This window comes from Canis aureus, chromosome 37, assembly GCF_053574225.1.
Source record: "Canis aureus isolate CA01 chromosome 37, VMU_Caureus_v.1.0, whole genome shotgun sequence".
NCBI classification, from domain to species: Eukaryota; Metazoa; Chordata; class Mammalia; order Carnivora; family Canidae; genus Canis; species Canis aureus.
In genome coordinates, this window is record NC_135647.1 from 1,177,987 (window position 1) to 1,197,630 (window position 19,644).

General features: G+C 43.9%; 2 protein-coding genes and 1 long non-coding RNA gene across 9 annotated transcripts in view; 1 reads left to right on the top strand and 2 right to left on the bottom strand.

Annotated features, from left to right (window-relative positions):
* Positions 1–3,768, bottom strand: part of PGBD1 (piggyBac transposable element derived 1) — a 58,965-nt gene extending 55,197 nt beyond the window's left edge. For 3 of the 5 annotated variants that reach the window (XM_077885897.1, XM_077885896.1, XM_077885895.1), the window contains exon 1: positions 2,691–3,768. The gene's annotated coding sequence lies outside the window, so the exon portion shown is untranslated. The remainder of the gene's footprint in view (positions 1–2,690) is intronic. The other 2 variants (XM_077885898.1, XM_077885901.1) reach the window with 2 other exon arrangements.
* ZKSCAN4 (zinc finger with KRAB and SCAN domains 4) lies at positions 3,132–10,588 on the top strand. The gene is made up of 5 exons (XM_077885913.1): positions 3,132–4,007; positions 5,321–5,465; positions 6,819–6,901; positions 7,852–7,975; positions 8,874–10,588. Exons 1-5 carry the CDS (start codon positions 3,573–3,575, stop codon positions 9,734–9,736), a joined length of 1,650 nt encoding a protein of 549 aa, XP_077742039.1. The 5' UTR covers positions 3,132–3,572; the 3' UTR covers positions 9,737–10,588.
* LOC144306552 (uncharacterized) overlaps positions 4,260–19,644 on the bottom strand; it is a 31,235-nt gene continuing 15,850 nt past the window's right edge. For 2 of the 3 annotated variants that reach the window (XR_013373618.1, XR_013373615.1), the window contains one exon: positions 4,260–4,692. This is a non-coding gene — a long non-coding RNA (uncharacterized LOC144306552). Of the gene's footprint in view, positions 4,693–15,621; positions 15,637–19,644 lie in introns of those variants that run through there. The other variant, XR_013373617.1, reaches the window with a different exon arrangement.

Consider the following 19,644-nt stretch of genomic DNA (forward strand, 5'->3'; position numbering starts at 1 on the left):
AGCAGTGCAGGAGTTAAAATATGTCTACAGTGAATAGTGACCTACTATACCTATATATCTATATATCTTGGGAGGATGAGAATTATTTTTTAAGGATTTTATCTATTTATTTGAGAGAGAGCACAGCAGGGGGGCAGAGGGAGAGGAAGAAGCAGACTCCCCTCTGAGCAGAGAGCCCCATGAAGTGGGACTCAATCCCAAGATCCTGAGATCATGACTTGAGCCAAAGCAGACGCTTAACCAACTGAGCCACCCACGCACCCTGGGAATGGAAAGTCTTAAAAAATAGCTATGCATGCAAAGCATTATCACCATAATACTTAAAGGGAATATATAAGTCAAAGGAAAATTTATAAGTAATGCTCCAGATCATGAGATATATGTGTATGCATAACCAGAGTCATAGCCCCAAGAACTAACAAGACCAAAGGGGGAATCAACAAGACTGGTGGATGTATTTTCTCAGAGTTTTGGGGTTTGGACTTTGATTTTATTCTACTAGCAAGCTAATTAACTTAGCTTGTCGTTGTTTCAAGAAATTCAGCATGAAATATGAGTTTCCTGCGTCAGAAAACTTGAATGGGGTCTTTAGGAAGAGACGGTAGTAATGGATCAGTGTTGGTTTTCTGGGGCCATTGCTCCCTCCCCCATGCCTATGAACAATCTCCTCACTCCACCTGGGCTCCAAACTCAATCCAAGCTGGGCTGCTGCCTCCTCTACCACTTCCTCTGGCACCACCTAAAGATTTTTGGACTGAATAACTCAAGAAAGAGGGGAGGACTTTAATTAAAAAGCAAATTTCTATGGAAAATTTCAAATATGTATAAGCATAAAAAGTATATTACAGTGAATCCCAATGCCTCTTCCCCAACTTCAGCAGTCATTGTGGTACCTTTCTTTGTGTGTTTTCTTTAGTTTTGAGTATTTTATTTATTTATTTATTTATTTAAGTAGGCTCCATGCCCAGTATGGAGCCCAACGCTGGGCACAAACTCACAACCCTGAGATCAAGATCTGAGCTGATAGGCAGCCCAGGTGGCTCAGTGGTTTAGCGCTGCCTTCAGCCCAGGGCCTGATCCTGGAGACCAGCGATCAAGTCCCATGTTGGACTCCCTGCATGGAGCCTGCTTCTCCCTCTGCCTGTGTCTCTGCCTCTCTCTCTCCGTGTGTCTCTCATGAATAAATAAATAAAATCTTAAAAAAAAAAGATCTGAGGTCAAGAGTCTGAGGCTCAATTGAGCTGCCCAGATGCCCCTAGTTCTGAGTATTCAAAAGCAAATCTAGACATTATATCAGTTCACCTATAAGTACTTCAGTATAAATTTCTAATAAATGACACTTTTTTCCTTAACATAACCAAAGTATCATTAGGACAACTAAATTGATAGTAACTCCTTAATATCATTGCATTTTAGTTTTCCCAGCTGTCCCAAATATGTTTTTTACAGCTGTTTTCTTCTGATCAGGTACCAAATAATGTTTACCATTGCATTTGGCTCATATATCTATTCAGTTTCTTTTAATCATAGACATTTCCTACTTTTTCCTCTACCTTTTCAAGAAATACCATTTATTTGTTGAGGATCGAGGTTCTTCTGTCCTATTGAATATCCCACATTCTGAATTTTATTTATTGCTTCTTTTAAGTATCACTTAACTAATTAACTCTCAAATGTACCTGCATATCACAATCATCTAGGAAAATTCTATAGTTATGCACACCTGAGTTCCATTCTTCGACATTCTGATTTAATTGGTCTTGTTTACAGCCAAGATATCAGGATGTTTTAAAGCTCCTCAATAATTCTAATATGCCACACAGTGTGAAAACTGCTAACTTGCTTCTGAATCCCACCTATATGCAACTATTAGGAACTAGAAAGTTAATTAGATTCAGGTTCACTTATTTTGCCAACAATACTTCATAGTAGTGCCTTGCACCTCTGTGGCATCTTATCAAGAGGAAAATATTTTCTAGTGGTTTTCATTTGTAACAACCTTTGGGATCTCTCATTTTCTTCAATTCTATCCCCTCTTTGCTATCCATTGAACTGCGTAGGGGTAGGCTGAGGTACCAGCATGGTATTTTTCCACTTAATAAACTTCTACCAAACTTGCATTCCATTGAGTAGAAAGAGGACTTACTGACATCAGTCCAGCAAAATAACTGCTGTCACATCTGGCTTAAATCTAGTCACTTCTGGCTCAAAGAAATGTCAGGTTTTCCTTCCATTTTAGTATAGGCCATTATTCTAAGAACTTTACACACACACACACACACACAAAAAAAAAAAACCTCACTTACTGCTCACAACAAACCTATCTACTATTAGTATCCCCGAGTTATAGATTGGGAAAGTCAGGCAGAAAGACGTTAAGTGGAAAATCGAGGTCACCCAGCTACTAAGTGGTAAATAAACCAGGATTTTTTAAAAAAGATTTTACTTATTTATTCATGACACACACACACACACACAGAGAGAGAGAGAGAGAGAGAGACACAGGCAGAGGGAGAAGCAGGCTCCATGCAGGGAGCCCGATGTGGGACTCGATCCTGGGTCTCGATCCTGGGTCTCGATCCTGGGTCTCCAGGACGACGCCCTGAGCCAAAGGCAGGCGCTAAACCGCTGAGCCACCCAGGGATCCCCTAAATCAGGATTTTGGCTTTAGAGTCTGTGGATCTACTCACCGAGCTAGACTGTGAATGGGAACTGGGAAGAAGCAAGAAGAAAGAGAGGAGAGAAGAGGATCCCGGAAGTCAGCGATACCAGATTCCCAGAAGTACGGAGCAGCATGAACCTGGCTGCTGAGAGGAGGCCCTAGAAGACGGAAAGTGGAAAGCTGTGGGGAGAGGGGCGATCTCTAGTGAATTGAGTTGGAGGGATGAGAATGCCTTGTTGGCGGTTTGCTGCCTACAATGTGGTAAGGATGAATGGCAGAGGACTAAATCCAAACTTAGGGAAGTCTTTCTTCCAAGCCATTTGTCCTAAAAGGGAAGGAAAGAGAGAGACAGCTAGAGGCGGGCAAGGTCCAAGGGCAGCCACTGCTCTCCCCCAAGCAAGGGCCCGGTGATCCTTCTGGCTTGCTCGGCCAGCCCTCCTGCCGGAGCGCTAAGGATGCCGGGAAGCGCGTCTTCTGAACCTTAGCGTCCGTTGCCGGCCACCCCCTTGGCCCAGCTTACATCAGAGCCGGGGCATCTGGAGGTGAGCTCTTATTTCCTGTCCGTAGCCAGCCGCCCGTTAGTCCCTCTTGCCCTGGGTGCGCCCTAGTCCTGCGACGGGCCTGACAGCGGAAGGGTTAACTCGGGGCTACCGCGAGAGTCGCGTCCTAAGAGCCGGGGAAGGGGCGAGAGTCCCCGACTTCCGGTCCCCGGCTTCCGGCTTCCGGCGTCCGGCTTCGGCGCACTCCCGGGAGGGGACGGCTACCTGTTGAAGTCGGAGGCTGGGCCCCCGGCTGCGCGCCTTGCTGCGGGTCGGGTCCGGGTGCGGAGGACGCAGGGGACGCCGCGGTGCGGCAGCCACCGGCACTCGTCGGCCGGGAAGGGGGGCCGCCTCTCGGCGCGAGCCCGGGGATGGCCAGAGAGTCGAAGTGCAGCGCCGCCTTGGACGCCCACACTGCAGAGGAGCGACCGGGGCTCCTGAGCCGCGTCCTGACGGTGAAGGTGGAGGAGGAGGACGGCCCGTACCCGGCCGCAGCGGCGGGCGCGCCCCGCAGCCCTGCCCCCGGCACCGAACGCTCCCGCCGGCGCTTCCGGAGCTTCCGCTACCCCGAAGCCCAGGGGCCCCGCGAGGCCCTCACCCGGCTCCGCGAGCTGTGCCGACGCTGGCTGCGCCCCGAGTCCCGCAGCAAGGAGCAGATCCTGGAGCTGCTGGTGCTGGAGCAGTTCCTGACCATCCTGCCCGAGGAGCTCCGGGGCTGGGTGCGGGAGCAGCACCCCGAGAGCGGGGACGAGGCGGTGGTGCTCCTGGAGTATCTGCAGAGGCAGCTGGACGAGCGGGGGCCGCAGGTAGAGGCAAAAGGCTGAGTATCTGAGAGCCGCGCTCTGTTTCTTCTTCCTGAAGTCTCAAGATCCGAGTGAGGGCCGTTTCTGTCAGATTGAGAAGGTCTCGGGCTCTTTTGGTCTGGCGAACCTCTTTGCCATTCGGGAAGAGTCCACGGACCCCTCCTCATGCCAGTATTTTTGAGAACATAAGGGATTACAAAAGTACTCGAATATATTGGGATACGGTTAACAGCATGAAACCAATTAGTGATAAAATTATATATGTGCTTTTTTAAAGTTAATGCACCAAAGAGTAAGCCGTAGCGACCCGCCCCTAACCGGTACAGTTTCACAGGGTGCTGAATGACCTTGACAGGGTTTGCCTGGCTGTGCCTGCTTCGGCTGATAACATTTTGGTTTGTTGCTGCCATTCATAATCGAAAGAATGACTGAATTTTGCTTAGACACTAGTAAAAGTAGAAATACGTTTCATTTTTACATTCATAGAACACTTGGAAGGGAGTGGATGAACCACAGGTTCCTCTTAGGAACCTCTGGGTTCATTTTTAACTGCATCTTCCTGCTTCTTGTAGACCATTTTCTATGTGCATTATCCCGTATTTTTGTGTGATCCTTTCGCGGGACACATACCAGATAGCTGGTGACCAGGAGACCAAGCTTCTTCAATTGGCACTATTGTTCTCGAGCCCTATAACAGTGAAAAGTCATTTCAAGTCCCTTTCAGGTTTTGCATCTTGTACAAAGGACGTGGAAATTCTCAGCTGCACATAAGCTAATGATAATGAAAGTGACTTCAGAACTAATTACAAGTGTCCGGAAAGGAACTTGCATTTAATAAGGACAGACCATATACCAGGCTCTGTGTTAGGTGATTTCACATACTGTCATCTAAGTTGCCGGCCCTTCAGGCCTTGTGAGCTAGAAATTATTGTCCTCACTTTTCAGTGAAAAAAAAAAAATTCAAGTAGTCGGAAACTTAACACTAATTTCCAAAGAGCACAATGTGTATAACGAGGGAGCACCTGGTAGTGGTTAAGAGCTTGGGCTCTGGGGTCCTGCCTGTGCCCCCATCCTAGCACCTTCACCTATTAGAGGGGTGACCTTGGGCAACCTGTTTCAGCCCCGGGCCTCTACAGGGTTTTATCTCTAAAACTACAGATAATACTAGTACCTGGCTCATAAAGTTGTTGTTTTCTGCATTAAGAGAATTAATCTTCATAAAGCTCTTAGAAATAGTGCCTGGAAATAGAAGGTACTAGCAAGCACATGGAAAGCATAATAGAAGTTTTTATAAATACAAAGTGAATGCCTTCCAGATCCCAGGTGGTGTTGAGGGGCAACTACTCTGTTGTAAGGTGGCAGCGTTGACACCAGCTCAGAGGCCACGGAACACCCAGTTGCAGCCAATGAAGGCTTTGCTCAAGCATGAATCTCTGGGATCCCAGGCCTCGCCAGACAGAGGTGAGTGTTATCTTCTGGGGACTATGAATTCTAGAGTTCACCCAAATTCATTTAAAAGCCAGACGTGTTGGCATGCCTGGGTGGCTCAAAGGTTGGCGTCTGCCTTTGGCTCAGGGCATGATCCCGGTTCAGGGATCGAGTCCCGCATCCGGCTCCCTGCAGGGAGTCTGCTTGTCCCTCCTGTCTGTGTCTCTGTCCCTTTCTCTGTGTCTCTCAGGAATAAAAAAATAAAATCTTAAAAAAAAATAGCCAGACCTGTTGACAGGTTCTTTATATGCCCATCAGAGACCTGCTTTACTTTGAGACTGAGATGACAGGGAAAGTTCGGGAAGTAAACAAGACTTCATTAAATTGGTGACTGGAATGACTCGATTAACACTGGTGTTTGGGAAGAATTGACTTCTTAATATCACAGTGATCTCCATTCATTGAACGTGAATTTGTGGAGATGACCTATGTGGTAGCTAGTGTTCTGGCCCCAGGGTTACAGTTGTCAGTAGACAGATTTCTTGCTCCACTGGAGCTTACACTCTAATAGGAAAGATGGCAAATAAAGTAATGATAATTTTAGTTATTGGTAAGTGCTATGAAGACCATAAGGCAAGAAATGTAAAGCCAGCCATAATATCCCAGACAGCGTAGGACTCTGCAAGTCAAAGAGTGTAAGTCTCCTATATCCTTGGTGTGTAACTAGGACAGGGTGAAATCACTCCATGGGAAAGCACTGGGTGCCCTTCTGCTGTACACATTTGGGCCTGTTCCCAAGACACGCAGCCCTGGGACACACCAGCCAACAGGCAGTCTTTATTTTTCCACAGAGGTTCTGACCTAAACTAATTGGTTTTCTGCCCCTTGCAAAGTTCAGCTCTTCCAAGAAAACTGGAAGTTACCCACCTCCTTATATAAGACTTCATTTTCTTCTTTCTGGGCCTAGCCTCATCTGACTCTTCTTAGTTTTTTAAAACTAAAGCAGAAACACACTAAGAGCTACTAAAGAGTTATTTTAAATCAAGAATCTTCTAATCCGTTCTCTCAGCGAAATTCAAGACTAAAGATCTTCAAATGGAAAGCTTTGTTGTCTTTCTACGTTGCTTTCCTGTCACCATCCCTCCCTCTCTCCCCGCTCCCCAGGACCCTGCCTGCTGAGGTTGCAGGTTGCATATCTGCAGGGGCTCATCACGCCTCTTCAGGCCCTAGTATGGGAGCCGGTAGGGACCAGGCATTCAGGAAAGGAGCGATTCTGTAGGAGCCTGCTGACTGGAATTTACGGGCCCCGTTTTTGCACTGGGAATCTACAGGTCAGGGAGGCTGGGTACCAGGGTCCATCTCATCCAGAGCGTCTTTCCTTCTTAGTTCTCCAGGTTCCTGGGCTTGGCCCAGGAGGGCGTTGCAGAGGAGACACAGTGGTGGCTGCCAGGCTGCCCCCAGAGCCCCAGGTGAGCTGGAGCCCCCTCCCTAGCAGCCCTCCTGCCCGTGGGATTCCCGGTAGGTCCCTTTCTCCCCACTCCTCCTCCCTCATCCTCTGTCCCTGTGGACTTGGAGTTTTTTCATCTATCCCAAGGCTGTTCACTGTCCTCCGCCTTTATTTTGGAGCCCACTTACAAGAATTTTCCTGTTTTACTCCTAGAGCAGGGTGCTGTGTGATTCCCCAGTCTTACCCCATCTGTTTGGTCAGCTCCCGTTATCAGTGGGATTTTCTTCTTCCACTGGGCAATTTAGCAAATACAAACAACATTTTGTTGTGATGGCGATTTAGCTTTGTTTTTTAAAGATTCATCAATTGTGCTGTTAGAGCTATAAACACAGGACTTCTGCCCTCTAGGGACTGAAACTTGAAGGATTAGATGAGGCATGTTCTTTTAGGCTAAGCTAGAATACTAAAATCTGAATGCTCTTTACTGAACCTGGACTTTAATACCTTACCCGGTCTTTCACGTCCTCTTCAGCATTTGAGGCCCTATAATGTTTTCCCTGGTTTTCTTCACTTCAGACTGAGGTCTCCTTGTATTTTAAAAAATCGCTACTATAAATAAGCCCCCGCTAGCACTCTGCCAAAGCACAGCACAAATATTTTGAAAGCTTTGTGTATGCTTCCCCTCCTTTCACTGTCCTGGTCCTTGTGTCCCAAACCCTTTTACGTTCTGAACTATTTAGATCCAAATACGAAAGTATTTTTCCTAATGTGTGTGATATTTCTTTTCTTAATGGTCACATATATGTGTATATATTTACAAAGACGTTCTCAGAGACCGGGTGAAGGAGGCATAGTGGGCCACACTTGATCTTTTTAAAGAGAGCCCCTTTAGAAGGGATGTTCACTGCCTGTGCCCAGCTGTGGGTGTGACTTTGGAGAAGAAGAACGAGGTGGGATCGTGTCTTGTTTCAGGGCTTGCTGAAAACTGAAGATATGGCCCTGGCTTTCTGCTCTGTGTGGACACAGCTGGATTCATCTCGGGGCAGCTTCCACAGAGATGAGAGGCAGGAGAACTGTGGCGGCCCGACTCCCCTGGGTAAGAGTGTTGGGGGCTGGTTTCCTAGGGCTTCTTGGCATCCTTTGTAGGTTCAAACCTCCTGGGCTGCGAGAAGCTGTTGGGACTGTGTTTGCATTCAGAGCCACCATTTCTGAACCCCAGCTGCTAAGCACATGTGTGACTGGCTCTTTCACCCTCACCCTCGTGACCTTGCTTCTCCTGTGCTGCCGGTGTTCTGGTTAAGTGGGATGCAGCAGGTGCAACTCCCAGCACGGGCCCGGCTCACAGGAGGTGTACGGGGAGTGTTCACCCCTCCCTGCTGCTGGCCTCAACAGAGGCCAGCTGGGTCCTCCTCAGGAAATGGGCCCTGGGGCCACAGAGCCTGAGAGCGACAGGTGACTTGGAACCGACGGCAGAACTGACCTGGAGATGGGGGCACAGGACACACAGGGTGACAACCTACCTCGTCTGAGCTGCCACAGCTCCATGACAGTTTGGCAGGAGCTCCAGCTCAGATCTTTCCTCCCCAAGCCAGTTCTGCTGGAGACCTGCCCTTGTCTGGGAGCAGAATCCCTGCTGCTATTCCTTGTGAGGGATCAGTGTCTAAGTTCCTGCTTGCGCCACTTCTTACAGAAACGTCTCACAAGGTGGACGTCTCACAAGCTGCCCTGGCCTGCTCACTGCTGTCTTCTGCCCCACCCTCCCAGCATCAGCCCCAGTGCAGGGTCTGCCTTTGTCCTCGGGACTGAGAGCCTCTGCATGTGTCCCCAGCGCCCAGTCCTCCCCACCTTCCTCCACTCCCGGGGTGAACCCTGCTCCTGACGGCCCCATGCCTATGCTCAGGTCTCCTTCCTCCCCAGCACCCGTCGTCCTCATCCCAGCACCTGGAAGGCTGTGGCAGGGCATAACTGAATTGTCTGGCCACTTGTTATTTCAGGTGGGGACACACAGGCTGAGATCACGGACCTGCCCCCGGGGGAGGAACGTCCAGGACAAGAGCCTGGGGAAATACCCTGCCACCTGGGTGAAGACGTCTCCCGCATTCCTGCCTGTGCAGAAGCTGGTGAACAGGAGGGCCGGTTACCAAGAAAGCAGAAAAATGCCACAGGAAATAGGCGGCACTATTGTCATGAATGTGGAAAGAGTTTTGCTCAGAGTTCAGGCCTGACCAAACATAGGAGAATCCACACTGGGGAGAAACCCTACGAATGTGAAGACTGTGGCAAGACCTTCATTGGGAGCTCTGCCCTTGTCATCCATCAGAGGGTCCACACTGGGGAGAAACCGTATGAGTGTGAGGAATGTGGCAAGGTCTTTAGTCACAGCTCAAACCTCATCAAACACCAGAGAACCCACACTGGGGAAAAGCCCTATGAGTGTGAGGACTGTGGCAAGACGTTCAGCCAGAGCTGCAGCCTCCTTGAACATCACAAAATCCACACGGGGGAGAAGCCATACCAGTGTAGCCTGTGTGGCAAGGCTTTTAGGCGGAACTCACACCTCCTGAGACACCGGAGGATCCATGCTGACAAAAACGTGCAGGATCCTGAACGTGGAGAGACCTGGGAGTATCAGGGGAGGGGGGAGGGCCAGTGGGAAAATAACGAGGCTCCCGTGTCTTATAAGTGTACCGAGTGTGAGAGAAGTTTCACTCAGAATAGAAGCCTTCTCGAACACCACAAAATCCACACTGGTGAGAAACCCTTTCAGTGTGACACGTGTGGAAAAGGCTTCACACGAACTTCCTACCTTGTTCAACATCAGAGAAGCCACGTTGGGAAAAAAGTTCCATCACAGTGACCCCCGTCGTACATGTGAGAGCTGGTGCTCATTGCTCATTGGCCTGAAGCCACTGGGAACCCTTTCTGACCACAGAAACTGGGCTGGGACTTTGTTTACCACTTCCCATCATCTTATGTCAGAAGACAGAGTCTGGCTGAGATGTATTGTCTTCTGCATTCTAGAAGGTGGGTGGGGAGCAGCTTGTTTGATAGGAGGCTACGGGAGAGTTGTCTGGAAGGGGTAGGACCTGAAATGTTTATTCTTACCTACTGGACTGAAATGGGCTTCCAGACTGGCTAACCCCCTCCAGCTGGCACCTTAGGATGTCTCCTGGGCAGAAGGCTCTGTTGGGAGCTGCTGCTCTGACCGTTTTGCTTATAAAGAATCCTCCATCAGTCGGTCAGATCCATGACATCTTCTACTCCCCATTGTGCCTTGAACACAGGTGCTCATAAAAATACATTAAATATACCAGTGAGGTGACCTCCACAGCTCTCCGAATGCAATGTGCTTTCAGATTTCTGAGGCCTAACTAAGGCCACTTGGTCTGTGTCTAATTCTCTGAGTTTCTAGATTTTGGGTCAGTTGTGTATTTATTGCTATGTACATAGGATTGTCAGAGTTGAAGTGGGGGAAATCCATATTTCTTCACCACCATAGTACTTGTAGAAGAATGCTGTAAGCAGTTGATCATTCAGACATGGTGAGACTGCTCCATTCATAGAACTCCATTTTTCAATGTTAATTACGTTTGCCCACATTAATTTTGCTACTTTTTAGGGGGAAACCTTTCACATTCAGGTAAATAAAAAGAGAATCAAGTTAGATCAAAGTGATTATGGATTTTGATAAAAATTCTGTGATGTTGAACAGCTTGTTTCTCACCTTTTAGTTATCTTGGGCCTAACAGATTGCTAAGACCCTGTTTGTATCCCTTTTTCCCAACTTAGAGCCAACTTGAATCACAGCCTATGCTAGCTAAACAAGTTTCCTCCAGGTCAGAGGATTCACACTAGATGTGTATAGCAAGTTTCATATTTTTGGAACTGCTCTCTTGGTTTGGGATAGGAAGATTGGGTCAGAGGCAGCCAATGAGGATGGGAGCCCAAGTCTGAGCTGTAGGAGAAAATGTGTATCTATTCAGAATTACATTGGAATCCTACTCTACAATATCCAAAGTATTAACATGTGAAGCCACAGTAAGAATTTTGTGATACCTCTTCTTTTCACCCAAATCACCTACTGTGTTCTTCAAAGACTGACAGCTTCCTGATATCACCAGCTTACAGCTTTACCAGGCTGTGCCAAGAATGGATTCCATTTCTCCTGGATCTCAGGACCAGAGATGAGGACAATGTTTTATTCAGTTATCAGCATAGTGTTCTCTGTGCTCTCAAGTACCCTTTCTGGGTTCCTACTCTGAAGCACCACAGGCTGACTAGAGACTTTGCAGACTGTGGGGCTCTCCCTCTATCACTTTCCTGTAGTCTTTCGTTGCCTTAATTTCCCCTCATTGCAGTCTAATTTAAAACTTCTTTAGCTTTCCAAAATTCTATAGACTTTCTCCATTTAATCTTTTCTGGCTCTAAATTTTCCTTAAGTTTTTTACTTCCACAAAGCTAGCAATTTCCTTTTCTCTATTTTTCCTGAATATTGGCTAATAGCCTTGATCTTAAACACTGTTCATTTTTCTTCTCACTCTTTATGTCATGGAGAGAAATATATGTGAAAGCTTTTTATAAACCAGAAAGCATTACATTCAATATAATTTACTGAGATTAACAAGGGACCCTATGCCTCCTTCACTCTTTCTGCTCCCTCTCAGCCTTAAAAACTTCTCTGTAGAGGAAGAAATTTAGAAAAATAATTCCAAATGCCTATTCTGTCTGATAATGAAAGATAAAGCATATACATACATACATACATACATACTTGGGCTTAGGGTTTCAGCATACTAAAGTTGATAAGACCTGCACATAGATTGGATAGTACCATGAGAATGATAAGCTGAATGGTACAGAATCTCAGGAAAAGGTTATTTCAGGCTGTGAAATTATTATCACATGGATAGGGTGATGTGTGAAAGAGCTGGGAAGACTAAAGGAATTTGTAAGTAAGGCAAGTTTGAAATAGGTACATTGTAGGGGTCTGGGGTCTTCAGTGCCAGAGCAAGGAGTTTAAATTTTATTCAGTAAGTACCAGGGAGCCACTGACAAGATCAAAATACCGTCTGGCAGCATTGTGTAATTTCAACTCAAAAAATTATTTGCTGGTAGTCTTGGACGTACTGCTTTAGTAAAAGCAAAAGTAAGATTATAAGATGGCTTCAACTCTAGCTTATTTAATAGGCCTGTCAAAAAATTTGTTTCCAGATGAAATTAAAACTAGTAAACTGCTTAGTTAAGATACAACCAGTACTTAGAGTAGAATAAAATGCCACTTTTTATGCTGTTGAAAATTGTTTTTATGAATTTTAGTGTTGATTAGTCAGCTGTTCTACTTCATTTCTCCAACTGCTGCAATGCAGAAATCCTCCATTTTATCTTTCTCCCTTTGCAGAAGTAGTTTTTTTCCACTTGGGTAGAATGAATAGTTATTATGAAAAGAGCTTTTGATGAATAGCCTTCCTGGATGTGTTCTTAATTTTGATAAAGAATATAACCCTATGAAAGACTGTTTTTTCCTTTAGAAGGAAAAAAACAGGGAAGCCTGGGTGGCTCAGCAGTTAAGTGTCTGCCTTCAGCTCAGGGCATGATCCTGGAGTCCCTGGATCCCATCCTGCATTGGGCTCCCTGCAGGGAGCCTGCTTCTACCTCTGCCTATGTCTCTCCTCTCTCTCCCTGTGTCTCTCATGAATAAATAAATAAAATCATTTTTTTTAAAATAAGGGACAGTTTACCCATAGGGTTATGAAGACCACTTATACAAACAAATGCTGAGAATTTCTAGTTCCAAGTGGGGCTGTAGTAAACCCTGAACTCACCTCCTCCCACAGACCCACTGAATCAAGCTACAGTGGAACAATTTCCTCTGAAAAAGCAAAGGCTGGCTGAATGACAATCATACACCTGGCAAACAAGAAGAAAATCACTTGGAACCATGTAGAAGAGTTGGAACACAACCTTGCCATAAAGCCCACCCCTGGCACAGTGATCAACAACTTGGAAGGAACCCAAAATCTGGAGCTTCTCCCTGAGGAGCAATGGGTTCAAACCCACATCAGGTATACCAGCTTTTAAGACACACTTGAGAGACAATTCCCCAAAACCCAACAGGGCCTGTATCCCAAGATCCACAAGACTGAAGGGATCTGAGAAAGTGCTCTTACAGGACTCAGAAGCGGCTGATAGTACTCAGATTGAAAGTGAAGGAGAGTCACCTGCTTCTTTTAAAACACTGGCCTAAGGAGCAGCTTCAAACTGAATATATACTTAGGAGCCTACTGAAACATTCCAGAGAGGAAACTGGCAGGTGCCATCTTTGCAATCTGTCTTTACCATGCTCCAGAGCACCAGTATCTTTCATAAGGGAGCTTTTACATGCCTCTAGTGTCCTAAGTTTTGCGGCTGCCACCTAGGGCATGCCTCTGGATCACTTGGCTCTGGAGACCAGGGGAGCTTCCATCCCTAGTCTCTTCAGGCTATATTTGGTGTCCCCCCAAAAGGAGCTCATACCCAGCCTGGTGCCCCAATTTTTGTGATTGCAAGAGAAGAAGAAAGGAACAGAAAGAGACTACAAAAACAGCCAGAAAACAATGAACAAAATGGCAATAAATACATACCTATCCATAATTACCTTAAACATAAATGGACTAAATTCTCGAATCGAAAGACACAGAGTGGTTAAATGGATAGAGACAAGACCCATCTCTATGCTGCCTACAAGAGACTCACTATATATATGAGAACACACAAGACTGAAAGTGAAAGGGATGGAAAAAGATACTCTATGCAAGTGGAAAACAAAAGAAAGGTAGAGTAGCTAAACTTAATGAGATAAACTAGACTTTAAAACAAAGACTAATGACATAATGATAAAGGGGTCAATCCAACAAGAAGATACAACATTTGTAAATATTTATGCACCCAACTTAGGAGCACTTGAGTATATAAGCAAATATTAAACAGGAATAAAGGGAGAAATAGCTCCACAAACCAATATTTCACTCTATATGTTAACTAAAATTTAAATTTTTAAAAAAGTAATAAAGTGAGAAATAGCAATATAACAATACTAGGGCCTTACATTGATGGACAAATAATCCAGACAGAAAATAAGGAAACATTGGCCTTACATATGTTAGGCCAGGTAAACTTAACATATTTATGGAACATTCCACCCTAAGGCAACAGAATACACATTCTTCTCAGAAGCACATGGAACATTTTCCAAAATACACCATATATTATGCCACAAAACAAGTCTTAATAAATTTGAAACGAATGCATCATATAAGTATCTTCCAGCCACGCTGGTATGAGATTAATTATACAAAGAAAACTAAAATTTCACAAATATGTGAAGATTAAATGACTTGCTACTGAACAGCTAATAGATCAAAGGAGATAACAAAAAATACCTTGAGACATGAAAATGGGAATATAACACTATATGGGATGCAGCAAAAGCAGTTCTAAGAGACAAGTTCAGAGTGATAAATGCCTATCTCAAAAAACAAGAAAAGTCTCAAAAAATCTAACTTTACACATCAAGAAACTAGAAAAAGAACAAATGAAGGCCAAAGTTAGCAGAAGAAAGAAAGATTACAGCAGAAATAAATAGAGACTAAAGAGACAGTAGGAAAGATTAATGAAACTAAAAGCTGGCTCTTTGTAAAGAAAATTGACAAACCTCTAGCTAGACTCACGGGGCGGAGGGGAGACTGAGAAGAGGACTCAAAAATCAGAAATGAAAGAGATGTTACAACTGATACCACAGAAACACATAGGAACAATTTTAGGCCAACAGCTTGGATAACCTAGAAGAAATGGGTTCTAGAAGAAATTCCTAGAAATATACAACCTACCAAGACTGAATCATGATGAAATAGAAAATCTGAACAAAAACAGTTACTAATAAGGAAATTTGAATTAGTAATCAAAAATGTCCCAACAACAACAAAAAGTCCAAGACCAGACAGCTTCACTGGTTAATTCTACCAAATATTCAAAGAATAACGATCTTTCTCAAATTCAAAAAAAAAGAGAAGGGGAAGGAATTTCACACTCATTTTGAGGCCAGCGTTACCCTGTTATCAAAACCAGATAAGGATGGCACAAGAAAGGAAAATTATAGCCCAATATTCCTATTGAATATAGATGCAAAAATCCTCAAAATATTAGCAAACCAAATTCAACAATACATTAAAAGAATCATATAGACAATTAAATGGGATTTATTCCAGGGATGCAAGGATGGTTCAACTTCTGCAAATCAGTCAATATGAAACACCATCACATTAACAAAATGAAAGAGAAAGATAGCATGATCATCTCAATAGATAGAGAAAAAGCATTTGACAAAATTTATCATTTATGTTAAAAATTCTCAACAAGGTGGGTGTAGAGGGAACATAACAATGAAGGCTGTACACAAAAAGCCCACAGCTAACATCATACTCCAAAGTGAAAATGTTTTCTCTAAAATCAGGAACCAGGGATCCCTGGGTGGCGCAGTGGTTTAGCGCCTGCCTTTGGCCCAGGGTGCGATCCTGGAGACCCGGGATCGAATCCCACATCGGGCTCCTGGTGCATGGAGCCTGCTTCTCCTTCTGCCTATGTCTCTGCCTCTCTCTCTCTCTCTCTCTCTGTGTGACTATCATAAATAAATAAAAATTAAAAAAAATAATAATAAAATAAAATCAGGAACCAGACAAGGCTGCCCACTCACTACTTTTATTCAACGTGGTATTGAAAGTCCTAAAAGAAAAAAGAAAAAAAAAAAAAAAGAGAAGAAGAAAAAAAATAAGTCCTAGCCATAGCAATTAGGCAAGAAAAAGATATAAAATGTATCCAAATTAGAAAGGAAGAAATGAAACTGTCATTATTTGCAGATGACATTTCATACATAGAAAATACTGAAGACTACACATACACACACATACAATTAGAACCACTAAATGAATTCAATAAAGTTATAGGATATAAAACCAATACACAAAAATCTGTTGTGTTTCTATTCAATAATAATAAACTATCAGAGAGATTAAGAAAACAATACCATTTATAATTACACCAAAGAGATTAACATACCCAGAAATAAATTTAACTAAGGAGGTAAAAGATCTATATATTGAAGACTGTAAGACATTAATGAAAGAAACTCCAAGTAAATGGAGATATTCAATGTTCACGAATTGGAAGAATTCATATTGTTAAAATGTCCATACTACTTGAAGCAATCTACAGATTCAATGAAATTCCTGTTAAGATTCCAATGACTTGGGATCCCTGGATGGTGCAGAGGTTTAGCGCCTGCCTTTGGCCCAGGGCGTGATTCTGGAGACCTGGGATCAAATCCCACGTTGGGCTCCCGGTACATGGAGCCTGCTTCACCTTCTGCCTATGTCTCTGCCTCTCTCTCTCTCTCTCTCTCTGTGTGACTATCATAAATAAATAAAAATTAAAAAAAAAAAAGATTCCAATGACTTGGGAAACTTTTGCATTGGGTGGGAAATGGAATCATGGATTCAACAGGCCATAGTGGCACACTCACTCTTTGTCCTTTCACTTTGCATCAGTACCTATTGTTTCTCCTTTCAAGAATAGGATTTTTTCCATCTGAAAGAATTATCCTAGAATAAAATTTTAAAAATTCCAATGTCAGCTTCAGTTGAGAAACAGCCTTCTGCAGTCTCCTCTGCAAATGGGCTCCATGGCCATCCCCACCACTTGTGATCACCCACCAAGGCCTGCATGGTGTCACCGCCGAGGTTTCCACCAGCCCATAAGTGACAGCAGCTCACTCCTGGCTATTGCTGGTGCCAACTAGGCTCCACTTCCAATAACTGCTTCTGCAGAAGTGCAGAGTAGGCTGGGGAAGCCATCCCTCACCACCCAAGTCTCTGCAAGGCTGACCTGGGTCACTGGTGGGCAAGCTTCTTTTTCAGGAAGTCCGCTTTCCCATTCATGGCTACAGTGTTCAAGTCCCCAGAAAGTTCAGAATCTTCTCAGGCCTCCAATAGCATGATCACCTGTAACTTGTTCTGGGAGCCATGAGGAAGCAGCCTGGTGGCCAGCCTGGCAAAGCCAACACCAGGCTCCAGGAGGTGCTAGGCCCATCAGTGAGTGCCCTTCCATTCCCCTCCTCTCCTTCCCCTTAGATTAGGCAGGCTGCACCAAGCAGAAGCAGTTGGGTTCTTTTATATCAAAATAGTAAAACACCAAAAGGAAGATGAGAGAATCCCATTCTTTTTTTTTTTTTTTTTCCCATTCTTTTTTATCCAAGCCATCCACAAGCCTTCCTGATACCCTGGAACCATGTGCCTTGCACCAAGTGAAAAATAAACTCCAAGCAGCCATTTGAAAAAAAAAATTCTAATGGCATTTTTCACAGAAATAGAACAATTTTAAAATTTGCATAGAACCATAAAAGACCCTGAATAGACAAAGGAATCTTGAAAAAGAAGACCAAAGCTGAAGTCATCATGCTCCTTGATTTCAAACTATATTATAAAATTACAGTAATTAAGAGTATGTCATTGGCATAACATTCACATAGAACAGTGAAACAAAATAGCCCAGAAAAAAGCCCACCCATATATGGCCAATTAATTTATGACAAAGGACCCAAGAATATATAGTGGGAAAAAGTCTCTTTTATAAAGGTGTTGGGAAAAGTAGACAGTCATATGCAAAATAATGAACCTGGACCACTATGTTATACCATATACAAAGATTTGGATTAGACTTGAATGTGAGGCCTGAAATGTAAAACTCCCAAAAGAAAACACAGGCAGTAAGCCTCTTGATGTAGGTCTTGGCAGTGATTTCTTGAATCTGATACCAAAAGCAAAAGTAAATAAGTGGGCCTGCATCAAATTAAAAAGCTTTTGCAGACCAAAGGAAACTATCAACAAAATGAAAAGGCAACATATAGAATGGGAAAAGATATTTGCAAATCACATTATCTGATTAATGTCTAATATCCAAAATACATAAGGAACTCATACTACTCAATAGCAAGACAAAAAAAAAAAAAAAAAAAAAACCCAACTAATAAATGGGCAGAAGATCTGAATAGACATTTTTCCAAAGACATACAAATGGCCAATGGGCACCTGAAAAGATGTTCAATATTAATCATCAGGGAAATGCAAATCAAAACTGTAATGAGATATCCTCTCACACTGTTAGAATGGTTACTATTAAAAAATAAAAAAGACACAAGAAATAACAAATGTTGGCAAGGATGTGGAGAAAAGGCAATCCTCATGCACTGTTTGTGGGCATGTTAATTTGATTCAGCCCCTATGGATACAGTATGGAGGTTCCTCAAAAAATTAAAAATTGAACCACCATATGACCCAGCAATTCCATGTCTAAATATTTATCAAAACAACCAACAACAACAACAAAAGACTAAACAAGGGACACTTGGGTGGCTCAGCAGTTGAGCATCTGCCTTCAGCTCAGGGCATGATCCCAGGTTTCTGGGATTGAGTCCTGCATCAGGTTCCCCTGCCTATGTCTCTGTGCCTCTCATGAATAAATAAAGAAAATCTTTAAAAAATAAAAAGACAAACACACAAACAAAAAAACCAAAAACACTACTCAAAAAGATATATGTACTTTTGTGTTCAGTGCAGCATTATTTACGATAGCCAAAATATAGAAACAACCTAAGTGTCTGTTGATGGATAAATGGATAAGAAACTGTGGTATATATACACAACGGGATATATGACAGTGGTTTGGAAGGGCTATCTTCCCACTCACCTTTGTTTAGGAACCTGTCTTTGTTGGTATCACATCCAGCATTTAGGCATTATTAATTGGTGGCTGATTGCTCTATTGTTTTCAACAATACCTTGTGCCATAAAATATTCAAGTATGATACAATTAAATTTAAACCCCTTTTTATGGATAGTTTTTGAGGCCAATATGTATAACATTTCTGTCTCACCCCATGGGGGCTCTTCTCTCTTGTCTTTTTCCCTGGTTCTCATTGGTAAATTAGCCAGCCTCCTAAGATTTATTATTTAGCTTCCATGGAGTTATTAGCTTCTTCCTTTAAAATTGCCAACTACCAAAATCTACACTGTTTCAGAGAGTACCTTTAGGCTTGACCTTTCCCATAATCTGTTCCAAGTATAGTCAGTTCCACTGGGGAGAGCCTCAGAGCATTCTGCTCTTACACTCACCTCTTCCCCATGGCAAAATATGGGTTACTGCTCCAGAGCTGAGGACAGGAACAGTGACCCACTTCTCTCAGCGACACTTCTGCATTATGATTAGGGTGCTGGGCCAGGCAGCAGCCTCTAGTCTTCCCAGTATGAAACTTCTGCCTATGAGTGAGCTTCTGTGAGGACTTTTAAGGCTCCACTATTCTTAGCCTGCCATGGTGCCTCAAGTAGAGCCTCTGCTCTATGAATGTGGGCTGGGTGGAGGAAAGAGTGCTTGACTTACTGGTCATACTTGCCTGGAATTTAGTCTCTGAAAAATAGAACTTTGGAGGAATTGAAAAAAAGTGCTGGTGCCTTGTCCCTCTTGGGGTGGTACCTTAGCCTTCGCTAGACCCTGGGGAATTGGGAGCCCCATCTTTTTAGACATTCCCACCCAGACTGGAGCTTCCCTCATGCTGAGCCGGTGGATGGGGATAGGATAGGAAGTGGTTCACGGCACAAGTGCTACAAACTGTGTTCTTACGAAAATTTAGTACATTTTCTTTTTCATTTATTTGAGAGAAAGAGAGAGAGAGAGCACGCA